The 13,498-nt window shown below is 38.8% G+C and overlaps 1 protein-coding gene across 3 annotated transcripts in view; it reads right to left on the bottom strand.

Moving 5' to 3' along the window:
• The window catches only part of nsd2 (nuclear receptor binding SET domain protein 2), a 127,512-nt gene that overhangs the window by 106,899 nt on the left and 7,115 nt on the right, over positions 1-13,498 (bottom strand). For all 3 annotated transcript variants that reach the window (XM_080202545.1, XM_080202733.1, XM_080202639.1), the window contains exon 2: positions 12,186-12,892. In XM_080202545.1, coding sequence (XP_080058671.1) covers positions 12,186-12,863 — 678 coding nt within the window. In that variant the 5' untranslated portion in view covers positions 12,864-12,892. The remainder of the gene's footprint in view (positions 1-12,185; positions 12,893-13,498) is intronic.

Here is a 13,498-nt window from a genome sequence, read left to right as displayed (position 1 = left end):
CTCCATTCCTCTCAATCTTGTAGACTTCTTCCAGTTCTCCCCTCAACCTCCGTTGCTCCAACGTTTCTCCAACTTCTCCTCATAGCCAATGCCTTCCATACCAGGCAACATCCTAGTAAATCTTTTCTGTACCCTCTACAAAGCCTCCACATCCTTCTGGTAGCATGGCAACTAGAATTGAACACCATATTCCAAGTGCGGCCTAAAGTTCTATAAAGCTACAACATGACTTACCAATTTTTAAACTCAATGCCCCGGCTGATGAAGGCAAGCATGCCATACGTCTTCTTGACTTCCTTCTCCACCTGCATTGCCACTTTCAGTAACCTGTGTATCTGTACATCTAGATCCCTTTGCCTATGAGTACTCTTAAGGATTCTGCAATTTACTGCATATTTCCTATCTGTATCAGGCCTTCCAAAATGCATTACCTCACACTTGTCCGGATTAAACTCCATCTGCCATCTCTCTGCCCAAGTCTCCAACTCATCTATGTCCTGCTGTATTCTCTGATGGTCCTCATTGTTATCCGCAAATCCGCCAACCTTTGCGTCGTCTACAAACTTACTAATCGATCCATTACATTTTTCTCCAAATCACTTATATATATTACAAATAGCAAAGGTCCCAACACTGATCCCAGAGGAACACCACTTGTCACAGCCCTCCATTCAGAAACGCACCCTTCCACTGCTACCCTCTCTCTTCTTTGACAGAGTCAGTTTTGTATCCACCTTGCTAGCACACCTCTGATCCCATGCGAATTCACCTTCTGCACCGATCTGCCATGAGGAACCTTGTCAAAGGCCTTACTATGTCCATGTAGACAACATCCACTGTCCTACCCTCAATCATCTTTGCTACTTCCTTGAAAAACTCGATCAAGTTTGTGAGACACAACCTCCCCTTCACAAAACATGTAGCCTTTCATTAATACGTCCACTTATTTCCAAGTGGGAATAAATCCTGTCTCGAAGAATGGGCTCCAATATTTTGCTTACCACCGATGTAAGGCTCACCGGCCTGTAATTATCTAGATTATTCTTGTTATCCTCCTTAAACAAAGGAGCAACATTGGCTATTCCCCAATCCTCTGGGACCTCCCCATGTCAACAGTAAAGCTCCAAATGCTGTACCAACTGACTCAACCAGTTCAGCAGACTAGAGAGTGAATCTGGGACTGTGATGCTCAGGGTCATGCTGGACTGTACCTTTAACCATTAAGGAAGTTAACTCGCAAAACCGGAAGGTATTGACACAGACATCACAAGTGAATATCACATTTAGATTGAAAATATGACCCATATGTCTGAAAATTGTGTAGCAATTTAGACTTCAAATGCTGTCAAATTATTGAACTATGGGAACCACTGGACAATTCACTTGTGTTCGAGCAGGTCCCACACAAGTATCCAGCTGAGACTGAGAATTATGAAATAGAAAATGACCAATTTGTATCCCCCCAGCCATTTTGTTTGGAACTAACAAGACCAATCAAAAAGTCCCAGAGACTTTTCTTCAATCTATGTTGGTCAAATTCTTAACTGGCACTTTGGGACGTCTTTTGGTCATGAAAAGTATATAAATAAATCTTATTTTTAAAATGAAGAAATCTTCATTTTGTCCCATAAAATATTTTAATTATCAGAACTTTAAACTGTTCAACTTTCAATCCTGTTTGAGTTAGCATGCAAACTTTGATCTGTGCAAGATTAAGTGGGTGTGAGGCATCAACAATCAGACAAGAGAAGAAAAAGAAACATGGTTAACCAAACTACCATGACGATCTTTTAATAACTGATGAGGTTAATAAGTAGAAACCTGTTAATATACTCTCATATCTGCCTTGGTCAGAACAATTATGCAGAAATCACAGCATAAATTGAGGGAAAAAAACCATAGAAAAGTTTTATGTGCAATTACGAAGTTAAAGATGTTTCAGCTCACTTCAATAAGACTAGGATTTATTCAACTCATTTAGGATATGGAATCAAATTAAAAATAATTTTCACAGCACAGCAGAACAAGTCACCACCTTTATAAACGTACATATTTCATAATGCAGAAGGAGGCCATTCAGCCCAGAGTCTGCACTGAACACAATCCCACAAAGGCCCTATCCCCATATCCCCATGCATTTACCCTAGCTAGTCCCCTGACACTAAAGGGTAATTTACTATGGCCTATCCACCTGACCCGCACATCTTTGGAATGTGGGAGAAAACCAAAGCACCCGAAGGAAATCCATGCAGACATGGGGAGAATATGCAAACTCGACACACTGACCCAAGGCCAGTGAGGCACCGTGAGGTAGCAGTGCTAACCACTGTGCCACTCCATATAGACTAAAAGCAAAATACTGTGGATGCTGGAACCCAAAACAAAAACAAAAAATGCTGGAAAAATTGCAGTCAGTCTGACAGCAGCTGTGGAAAGAGAATAGAACCAATGTTGAGTCAATGACTCTTCGGAGCACTGGCTCTATTCTCTCTCCACAGATGCTCTCAGACCTGCTGAGATTTTTCAGATATATAGACTGGTGGGCTAAGATTCTCAAGTAACCAAGACAGCAATTTAACAAAACAGTGCCATAAGACAAGTCACCAATCATACGATAACCACCTTAATTAAATGAGATGCAAATTAACACTTCTCTATTATTCAATTGTCATATAATATTATTTGTTTTGGAAAGAAACTATTTTGAAGGCTGGAAATTTTCAAAGCCACAAGATGTGCGAGGCAATATTTGCTATTTCCAAAGAATAGTCTAGGTTAAGGATACTCTGCCACAAGTATTTTACATACAATTGCCATCCTTAAACTAGGGTTAGGAAACATCACTCCTCCATATCATTAAAAAGTCCAGACTGAAACCACATCTCACCCACGTGCACACTGACCCATCATGATTCCTGTTAAGCAACAGCTCCATTTTAAAATTCTCATCCTCAAAATTCTTCCTTCCATGACCTCACTCCTCCCCATCTCTGTAATCTCTTCCAGATCCACAACCTTAAAATGATATGCACAATCCCCAGTGCAATCCTAATTTTATCCATGCCTTCCAGCTGCCAAGGCTCTAACTCTGGATTTCAATCCCAAACTTTTCAGATCTCTTTCTTCCTCGAATATGCTCCTTAAAACCTACGTCTCTGATCAAGCTTTTTGTTGCATCTGCTACAATATCTCCCCACATGACTCAGCATCAAATTTTGTTTGTCATACTTCTTCAAGTGCTTTGGAATTAGATAGTTGACTAATAGAGTGTTACAGCAACAATATACTGGACAAAGGTAACGAGATAAATCCCAATCACTAAGTTTCTGATCTCATTAATTCACAGATCATAGAGTCCTACAGTGCAGAAAGAGGCCCTTCGGCCGAACGAGTCTGCACCGACCACAATCCCACCCAGACCCTATCCCCATATCCCTACATATTATTACCCACTAATCCCTCTAACCTAAGCATCTTAGGACACTAAGGGGCAATTTTAGCATGGCCAATCAACCTAACCCACACATCTTTGGACTGTGGGAGGAAACCGGAGTATCTAGAGGAAAGCCACGCAGACATGAGGAGAACGTGCAAACTCCACACAGACAGTGACCCGAGCCAGGAATTGAACCCAGGTCCCTGGACCTATGAAGCAGCAGTGCTAACCACTGTGCTACTGTGCCATGTGTTCCCCCACAGAAAAAATTTCCCCATGCAGAACTCATGCATCTTTTATGTTAATTTTCAGTAAAGTACTGCCAGTAGCCTGACAGTATATTTTTAACTCAACCTCTTAATTAGGACAGAAAAACAAAAAAGGAGTAAAAACCTTCAAAATACCATTATGAATTTGACTCAATATTTCTGTGTAATTCGAGGTATACTAAAAATCTTAAAGAAACACTTCCAGGTAAGTTTGTATAATAAATGCAAACAGGTCAATGACCTTCCATTCTGATTCTGTTTTCCAATTCAAATGGCTATCTTTTTAAACGTACACTGAATTTCACCCATTGTTTCTGGTGCTTTGCTACTGGAAAGCTTAATTTCCTCCAGGCTCAGCAATACCAAGGCACTCCAGGCTGGTACCTTGCGTTCTTCCTGTTGTAAATCTGAATTCACCTAAATTGCTGTTGTGTCCTAACTCGCAGCAAGTCCCATTTTCTATCACTCCCGTGCTTACTGATCTGCAATGATTTTTGCAACACGATTTTAAAATTCTCATCCTTGTTTTCAAATTCCTTGCCTCTCCCAATCTCTGCATTCTCCTCCAACCCCAGAACCCTCAGATATATGCATTCTTCTAATTATGGCCTCCTGTGCACCCTCAAAACATTTTCAGTTGCTTAGGCACAAAGCTCTGGAATTTCTTCCCTATAGATCTGCGCGCGCGCGCGCCCCCCCAATCTTACTTTTCTGCTTTAGAACAAATCTTACAATTATACCTCTTTGACTAAGCTTTTGGTCATCTGACGTAATATTTTCAGTGTTATACTTATTTTACAACATTCCTGTAAAGTGCCTTGAAATGTTCAGGTAAAATGCTATATAACTATGTTTCTGTCATTTTTTAAAGAATATAAATCTAGCACCTGCTTCTTTCAGCTGTCAACTATCGCCATGCGAGATGCAGGAAGCACTAGCCACTTCTATACACTCGTTCAATATCTGTAGCTGGTCTGAACAGCTCCAAGTTAGTCAGCATTTCACACTTACTGTGCTGGAGGAAGATCTGCATCTCCTTCTTATTTTTATGTCATTCATCAAATACAAGATTCTCCATTAATTTCTCACCAATTATAAAGTGGATTGAAAAGCAGTCTAAAGCTTTAAAAATTTCTCCCAAATGTTCACTATGTGTTAAAATAGAGTAACAGACTAAAAAACTTTCCACGTTCCAATTTAAATTTACCTGTAATTCCATTAAAATTAAAATTAGAAAAGCAACTTCAAACTAACCATATCAAAACTACTAAAGTTTGGGAAATCATGGATTTCAATTTGCTGCCCAGACTCAAGTCTTATTTTAACTTCTCTGCACCATTTCCAACCAGTTCAAAAACATGGTCATTCAGCTCCACAGACACAATCTAAGCAGTTCTGCCCGGCAATAAATTATCCCTCAAAACATAAAACAAATTATTTGGTTATTACATCACTGCCATTTGTGCACAATACCTACTGCATGTCCCACATTACAAAAGTACTTCATCCTCCCAGTAGTTCACAGCCACTGGGGTTATCCAAGTTGCTAAATAAAGATTTTTCTTACAGTGTTTTGTATGCAAAGTCCCAGAGAACTGACCAAATCAAGCTTAGATTCTCATTTCTGATCAATATCCAGTGACCCTTACTGGAATTGTGCGTGTGTGGGTGATGAGCTTGCCCCTCAACATTTAGGCGTCCAGGCTCACCCAAGTAATTATTTGTGCTGAAGCAGCACAAGGCATGCTGCCTGTAGAACTACAACAAAAAAAAATTCCTTGAGGATGAAGAATGCAGGTAGAAAGGACAACGTAACAATAAAACTTCTTTGAATACTTGCAGAGCGGAAGGAGTCCATTCTGCCATTCACATTTGCGTTAGCGCTCTGCAAGAGCAAACCAGCTAGTTCCATTCGCCTGCCCTTTCCCTGTAGCCCTGCAATGCATTTCTTTTGCTCAAGTGCTTATCCAATTATTTTTTGAAACTCAACATAATTGTAGACTTTGGGAATGCAATATAGATTCAAGCAGAATTATTTTGAAATAGAAATGACTTGCACCACAGAGAGCAGTTTCAAGGTTTCCAACTGCAAGCTCAATGGTTTAATATCTGGAAGAAGAAATGTTATTTTCCAGAGACAGTTACTGCTGCAGGACAACAAATGAACTGGAATATAATGAAAAGCAGAAGTTATCTTGTGCAGAAAAATATCTGTAAGAAAAGCAATTTAATTAAATGGCTGCTTTGTTCATGTTGAAATAAATCAAACGGTAAGCATTTGTTAAAATTCAAAAGGTGATGAAAAGAATGGAAACATCAATACATTAAACATTTCCTCTGAAATACCCTAAATGAGAGCGAGTTCTGTAATGAAGTGTCGTTAGTCACCTTGTAATTCTGAAAGGAACCCCTAATGTTCTTAATTCAAGAGAGATAGTATCTGGTTAGAGATTCTGTCATAAAGCCACTGCATTTGATACTGAACAAAGAAACAAAGTGGGGAAAGGGGAAAAAAACAAGTCATTGTGAAAACTACACTGCAACCTCCATTTACATAGTTTTATCCCAATTCTTGATCATCAGATTTTAAGATGGAGCCTTAATAGCATATTTAATCAAGTCCTGGAGAAGTTTGGCTGTGCAGATACAGAGTCTGTGGAATGTGTATTAACTATCAAGGTTTGAACTGACAATTTTCATTTATGTAGCACCTTAAATATAATTTTAAAAATTCCAATGTCATTCACAGGAGCGAAAACACGCTTAGTTTTGGCCTAATTTGGAAGAAGACATTAGACCATAACTAAAAGCTTGGACCAGGAGGCAGGTTTTAAGAGTGGTTTAAAAGGAAGAGAAATGGATGGAGGAGCTTAGGGAGGAGATTCCACACCTATGGGCTTTGGCACCTGAAGGCATGGCCAGCAACGGTGGAAGCAATCGAAACCGAGGGTGCCCAGAGCCAAAATTAAAGGAGCTGAAGGCAGGGCCACTAATAGTGGGACATAAGCTGAAAGGTGAGCAAGAGGCCAATGTTGGAGGAATGTAAAGCTCGGAGAATTTGTACATTTAATTGAACTGGCAGAAAGAATTTTAAAAGCTCATCTGAAAGGTAGCACATTATACTCCGTAGCATTCCCTCAGTGCTGAAATAAAATGTCAGGTTATGTTTAAAATCACATCCTACTCAGGAAAATATCACCACTGAGCCAAGTTTTACACTTGGAAGCAAACAAAAAAAAACAAACAAAAACAAACAGGGCTTCAATGAAACAAGTTGCAGCAAGAAGCATTCTGCTCTGCACCCAATCCAGTTCAGGAAGGTTCAATATAATGATGGCTTGTCCAACATAGCAATGTGCAAGGTAAACTCCACAGATTGCCACGATACTGAGCTGTGTTTTTAATGCTTTATAATCAGTATTGCGATATAAGCAAACATTTTTTGCACCAGAAATAATTCCACAACAACAAATAAGATGAATAACTTGTAATATTTTGTGATGTTGGTCCAAACACAAATGTTTGGTCAAAACAGACTTGCCTTATCCTTCTTTGATATGCCATGATATTTTGATTCTTTTCACTACAATCTCCTGAAATTCCAGAATACCCCAAAATAGAATGTCTTATCTGAAAGACTGCACCTCCAACAATGCTGCATTTCATCAGTATTCTATGGTGCTTTAACATCCTGACCCCATATTCTGCTGATTCAAAGGCTGATTCAAAAGTACTGTCAACACAACCAAGCTGGATTTATCTGTGTTTAAGCTGGGGTTATGGGATACGGTGGGATTGTCATCGGTGTGGGTTTGGCAGCCGATTGGCCTCCTTAAGCACTGTAGAGAGGCTATGAATTGTGAAACGATTATGTAAAATATATTCATGTACAGTACAAAAGCAAAATACTAGTTAATTTTGTTTCTCTTGAATGCTAGTTCTGAGTACTTTGATAATTTCTGTTTATATTAAAGTTCAATTGTGCTTTAAGTGAATGCTAAACATCTATTAAAACTCAGTTCAACTGGGGATGAGAGAGAAAAGACACTAAAAATACTCTGCAATGAGAAAAAAAATCACAACCTCCCAAGTTTGAGATTATTAGTCAAACTGAGGAGGTCATGAAGATTGTGCATTTGACATTGCTGGTTATAATTATATGGCTCTTGAAAAAGTATTTGATACAATTCCAGAAGCAATTATTGGAAAGAAATAAACATCCTTTTATTTGAAAACAATCTTGCAGTACAGATTAGAAAATAGTTGAGGTAGGAAACAGTAAAATGATACACTAGAAGGCAACCATTCAGCCCATAGTGTCAATGCTGGCTTTGTTGAGTTACACAACCAGTTCTATTGCACTGCTCTTCTCCCTGGAGGATTTTTTTCCCTTCTTTTTTCAAGTAATTATTCCCTCTCTTTTAAAAATTATTATTGAATCTGCTTTCACTATGAAGTAGTGGGCTCCAGATCATCATAATTCAATGCATTAAAAGAGAAATATTCTGGTTCTATTGCCTATCCCTATAATTCTACCAACTCTGCTGTCCTGGAAACAGTTTCTCCTTATTTACCAAAAATTGTTCATTATTTTGAAGACATCCATCAAATCTATTCCTCATCTTCTCCACTCCCAGCTTAGTTAATCTTTCCACATTAGTCTCTCATCATTAGTACTGTTTCAGTAAGTTTCCTATGCAGCTACTTTAAAGGCTTGACAATGTTCCTAAACCATGGAGTCCTGAATAAACACAATGCTCTAGCTGAGGTCTAACCAGCGCTTTGTGAAAATTTAGCATAACTTCCTGGCTTTCATTCCGTTTCCATACCAATAAAGTGAAGCAACCCATATGCTGTTTAGATTTTTCAACTTAGTAACTCACCTTGAAGAATTAGTGAACATACAGGTCTCTTTTTCTGCATCCACTTTAAGATTGTACCATTTAGCTAATATTGCCTCTCCTTACCCTCCCAACGAGAAAGCATCAATTGCAGTTCTGTGCATTTTGTTTCATCTGTTAAATGTCTCGCCATAAAGAATATGTATTCTGATTGACAGAAGGTGACAAGTGCTGTCCCCAGAGATTTGTACTAAGGCTCTCAGCTTTTCACCATATTGATCAACAACTTAGAACATTACAGCGCAGAACAGGCCCTTCGGCCCACGATAACTTGGATTAGATGAACTTGCAGATGACAATAGCCAGCAGACACAGCAGTCAAGCAGTGATGCAGATGGAACAATGTAGACAGATCGAGTGGGCAAAACTAAAATTCAAACTAAAAGTGTGAGGACTTTTAGTTCAACAATCACTAAAGACTAATGGACAAATACAATAATGCTAGTAGTTTAGTAACCTATACTCCAAGGGGGGTGTACAACAAAAGCTAAGAAGCCTTCTGCTATTTAAAGACGCATCAGAGCCAATCAGGAATATTGTGTTCCATTCTGGGCACTGCAACTCAAAAGGATTTTATTATTATAGTGCAGATTCACAGAATCATATTGCACTTAAAGCAGATGGTTGATTTCATTGAAGTTTTCAAGATTACAAAAGTACTTAATAGGATAGATTGAGAGAAAACTTATTTCCTCTAGTGGTTGAATCCGGAATGAGGGGGAAACTCATTTACAGCAAAAAAGGGAGCCATTCAGCTGATCAGATCCACGCCAGCTCCCTATGCTCGAGTCCCAATTCCCACCCTGTGCTGTAACTATTATTTCCATAGCCCTGCAAGTTTATTTCCTTCAAGTGCCCATCCAATTTCCTGTTCAAATCATTCACAGTCTGTGGTTCCACAACCTACAGGCTCAGCAAGTTCCAAGTCATTGCTACTCATGTCTAAAAAATGTTATCCCCTCCAGCCCTGTATCTCTCACCCAAAACCTTAAACAGGGGGTCCCCTTGTCCAGTCACCATTTATTAACGAGAATATTTTTCTTGTCTACTTCTCAATACCTCTAATACGAGGTACTATATGTTTGTTAACCACTCCCTCAATATGTCCTGCCAAATGCACTTGAATCCCCAGGTCCCTCTGTCCCTGCATGCTTTTGGTGCCGTAAGTATAATTTCCTTATCGCCTTCTGTCAAAACGCAGCTTACAAGTCTCTGCGTTAAATTTCATTTGGTATTTATCGAAGGCTATTCTATTAGCCTTTGTCCAGTTGACAATTGTTATCCTCAACGTGTGCCACTCCTCCAAATTTGGTATCATTTTCAAATTTTACTTCATAAACCGAATATCCAAGTCATTTGTATAGTTCTCTCTCTCTCAAAAAAAGCAGTGGTCCTATCGCTGACCTTCCAGGATCTTGCTTTTTTCTATCCTTTAGCCATTTTCAGAAATCTAAGCCCCTCCTATTCTGCAAGCAGGCTTAACCAGGCTTGTGTGGTATTTTGTCTACGTGAATTTTAAGAAAGCATTTGACAATGTCCATAGCATTTCCTTTGTTAACCTTGTTTTTCTTAATCAACATATTCAATCAGGAGTGTTTCTATAACCTTGCTCACCACTGATGTTAAATTCGTTGACCTGTTGTTGCTAGGATTGCTCTGGCAACCTTTCTTGAATAAGGGCATCATACGCTTCATATTTGTATTCTAGCATTAAGCCTCTAAGCATACATCACCCTCTTTGTCACTCATAGGATTCACTCCACCTCTTACTATTTACATGATGGCAGAAGGTTTTTGCGACCCGTTTTATGTTGATTGCCATTCCATTTTCATATTCTCTCTTTGCTTCTTATTTCCCTCTTTGTCACCCCCCTCAACATATAGTATTTGACCACTTTCTCACTTGAAGAATTGACCCAACATAGCATACTCCTCTTTATTTCATCCAGCACGGGAAACAGGCCCTTCGGCCCATCATATTCTCTATCTCCCCCCCTATCAGCCAGGCTTTGATTCCCTTAGCTTTCACCCTTGTCAGACTGTAACTAGCCCACACTCAAAGCATCTTCTACTCAAAGATTACAAAATGTTTCATGACATATTTCCCCAGCAGTCTTGGGTCTCATTTTATAATCATTGTTAGAATCAGGCCATTCCGGAGTGAAGCACTTCTTCACACTATTAGCTGCAAAAATCTGGAACACTCTCTCCCATAAAAGGCTATTAAGGCAGTCAATTGAGGCAGTTAAAGTCTTCCTAACTTTAGTTTTCTGCAAAACCTGTAGACTAGCGTCAAATCTTCAATAAATAGAAATTGCTTGCTTAGAACATAATCAAATACAGTTATATATTTAAAACTCAGAATGTAGGGTGTTATCGAAGGGAAAGCACCCACATCAAATGCCATTCCCCAGCATTTTATCAGTACAGGTAGGAGTACTTTTCATGCCTTTAACAAGAGTTCAGGCCTTCTCCAGATCAGTAACAGATTTAATTCACATTGGAACTTGCTTACACGGTAAGGAGTACAGTCCTTTAAAACAAACACGTTTCAGGAACATCAAGAAAACAAAAAATGTAGAATCACCTGGAACATAACTCAAAACACCTGTGTGTGTGAGAGAGAGAGCAATCAGTAATCAATTTAAGCATGCAGTAGAAATTCTAGATTGGTCAGTGTACCAGATGATTAGAATTTCAAGTAGTTAAATATATTTACAGAGCTTGAATAAATCTCCAAATTCCAAATGTCTCAAATACAAACAGAAAATGATGAAAATGCTCAGATCAGGGGCAAGATGCAGCATTCATAATTGTTTTAAAATTTTAATGAACCACCAGAAAGCCTATCCTGGTATATCCATGCAATTTTTCAATACTTCTGTGAGAATATTTAAAATTACAAAGAGATGGAGTAGATTTTTTTCTGAAACTGAAAAAGCAATCTGGCTATCAAGATATCTGAAAGACCCTGAAGGAATAGCAAAAGGAACTGTCATGAGAGGGTTTCATGACGTGAAGTTTTAGGGCTATAGTCTTTGTACTTAAATGATGTATCAATAAAATAAGTTGTAGCCATGGCAACAGTCATTTTGGATTACACTGAACCTCAAAAATGGCTGAAAGAGGTTTCCAAAAATGTGAACAAGGGCTGTCAGTCTTTGGTTCAATTAAGAAGCTTGATAGTTACAGTTACGATGATATTTCAAGCATGGTACTGCAGCCATTTGATTGAGCTTTAAGAAGACAGCCTTCATATTGCTGGTGGATATGGTACACCAGCCAATTAATTCAAGTAACTAACCTGTAATTTAAACTTAATTTATAAAAGAAATGATTATGCAAATGATATCCTGAGTAGAGCCGTACAAATATAATTTTAAGTTAAGCTTAATTAATCTTTTGATGCAAACACATGTTGCAGAAGTTCACCCTTTTCAGGAATCACTAATCAAACATTCGATATCGAAAAGTGTCAAGTTTTTGCTTAATTCACATCACATTTCAGCTACAAAAAGGTAACCAGCAATAATTTGGCTATAAGCCTGTTCACAAAAGGCTATGAATATCCACACTCACCTTTTCATGTTCCTCAGGAGAACCAGATGTCTTGGATACTAGTGCCACTTGAGCCAGACTTTGTTCAAGGAGCGCATCATATTTCACACTTCTCTTCCTTTTTCTTTTCTCTCGATTTTTCTCTTTATCTTCCTCCTTTTCTTCTTCCTGCTGAGCAGACTCAGGGTCACCTATCTGTAGATCTCCACAAAGTGAAGATTCAAACAGTGGCTTTCCATTCAAGTAAGTTTTAGTAATCCTCAACTTAATCTCGGGTGAACCACTCTTTTTAGGTGTTGTTCGGGGTGGTGTTTTGTTCCCTCTGTTTTCTGTGGAGCATTCGTTTGGAGAAGATGCATGCTGGGATGGCGATTCTTCAATTACATCTGGTGCACCAGAATCTCCATTTAACACAAGAGAAGTTAAATCCTTTAATTTGTCTGACGATCTGTAAGCAGAAGCTGTATCATGTCCATTTAATCGATGTATTACACTATCCTGAAGAGCAGCTGATAACGGCGTGACAGCTTTGTCAGTCAGTATTGTGTGCTCAGAAGTCACTTCACCATTTTGACTCTTCTTATTAGTAATACTGAGGATCTCAGGAACCTGTTTCATAGTTATGGGATTGATCAACTCATGTGTCAGTGGCCGGGAACTCCCCATTACACTCTGTGAAAGTCGGTAGGGTTGAGCCATGTTGTACAGACGTTAGCAGTATCAAAGAGCTTTAGATGGGCAAAAGAGAGAAAAACTGATTATAAAATGTATTTCTGTAATGAAGAAAAATTGCAGTTGACAAACATTTGGAAGTGTTACACAACCAAAATATTCAGAATTACAAGAAATCAAAGCAAGTTTTACGACCCCTTGAGCCTGATCTGCCATTCAATTGGATAATGACTGATGCTCGACCTCAATTCCACTTTCTTGACCTATTATTCTTTCCTTCCACTTCCTTATTGTCCAAAAATGTATCACACGCGAGTGTCTTGAATATACCAATTGACTAAGCAATCAAAAATCCTCCTCAAAAATTCATAATTGATCAAGTGAAGAAATCCTTCATTTCAGTCCTAAATGGCTGACTCTCTTTTCTGAGGGTAACTCTGAACTATCGAGATAGGGGAAAATCAGCTCTCAGCATTTATTCTTTCAAGCCCTCAAAACATTTTATCTGAAGATTTTTCAGTGAGACCATCAAGGCTCATTTTGTTTAATCTCTTCTTCAAGGATCTTCCCCTCATCCCAGCAAACAATGAAACTTTATTGCACCGTCTCGAAGACATTGTCTCTTGGGTAAAATCAAAACTCTACACAGTACTCTAACTCCC

Source organism: Carcharhinus amblyrhynchos, chromosome 1 (genome assembly GCF_965287045.1).
Source record: "Carcharhinus amblyrhynchos chromosome 1, sCarAmb.v2.hapA, whole genome shotgun sequence".
NCBI classification, from domain to species: Eukaryota; Metazoa; Chordata; class Chondrichthyes; order Carcharhiniformes; family Carcharhinidae; genus Carcharhinus; species Carcharhinus amblyrhynchos.
The sequence above is the reverse complement of the archived record's forward strand: the minus strand, read 5'-3'. Positions and strand labels throughout refer to the sequence as shown.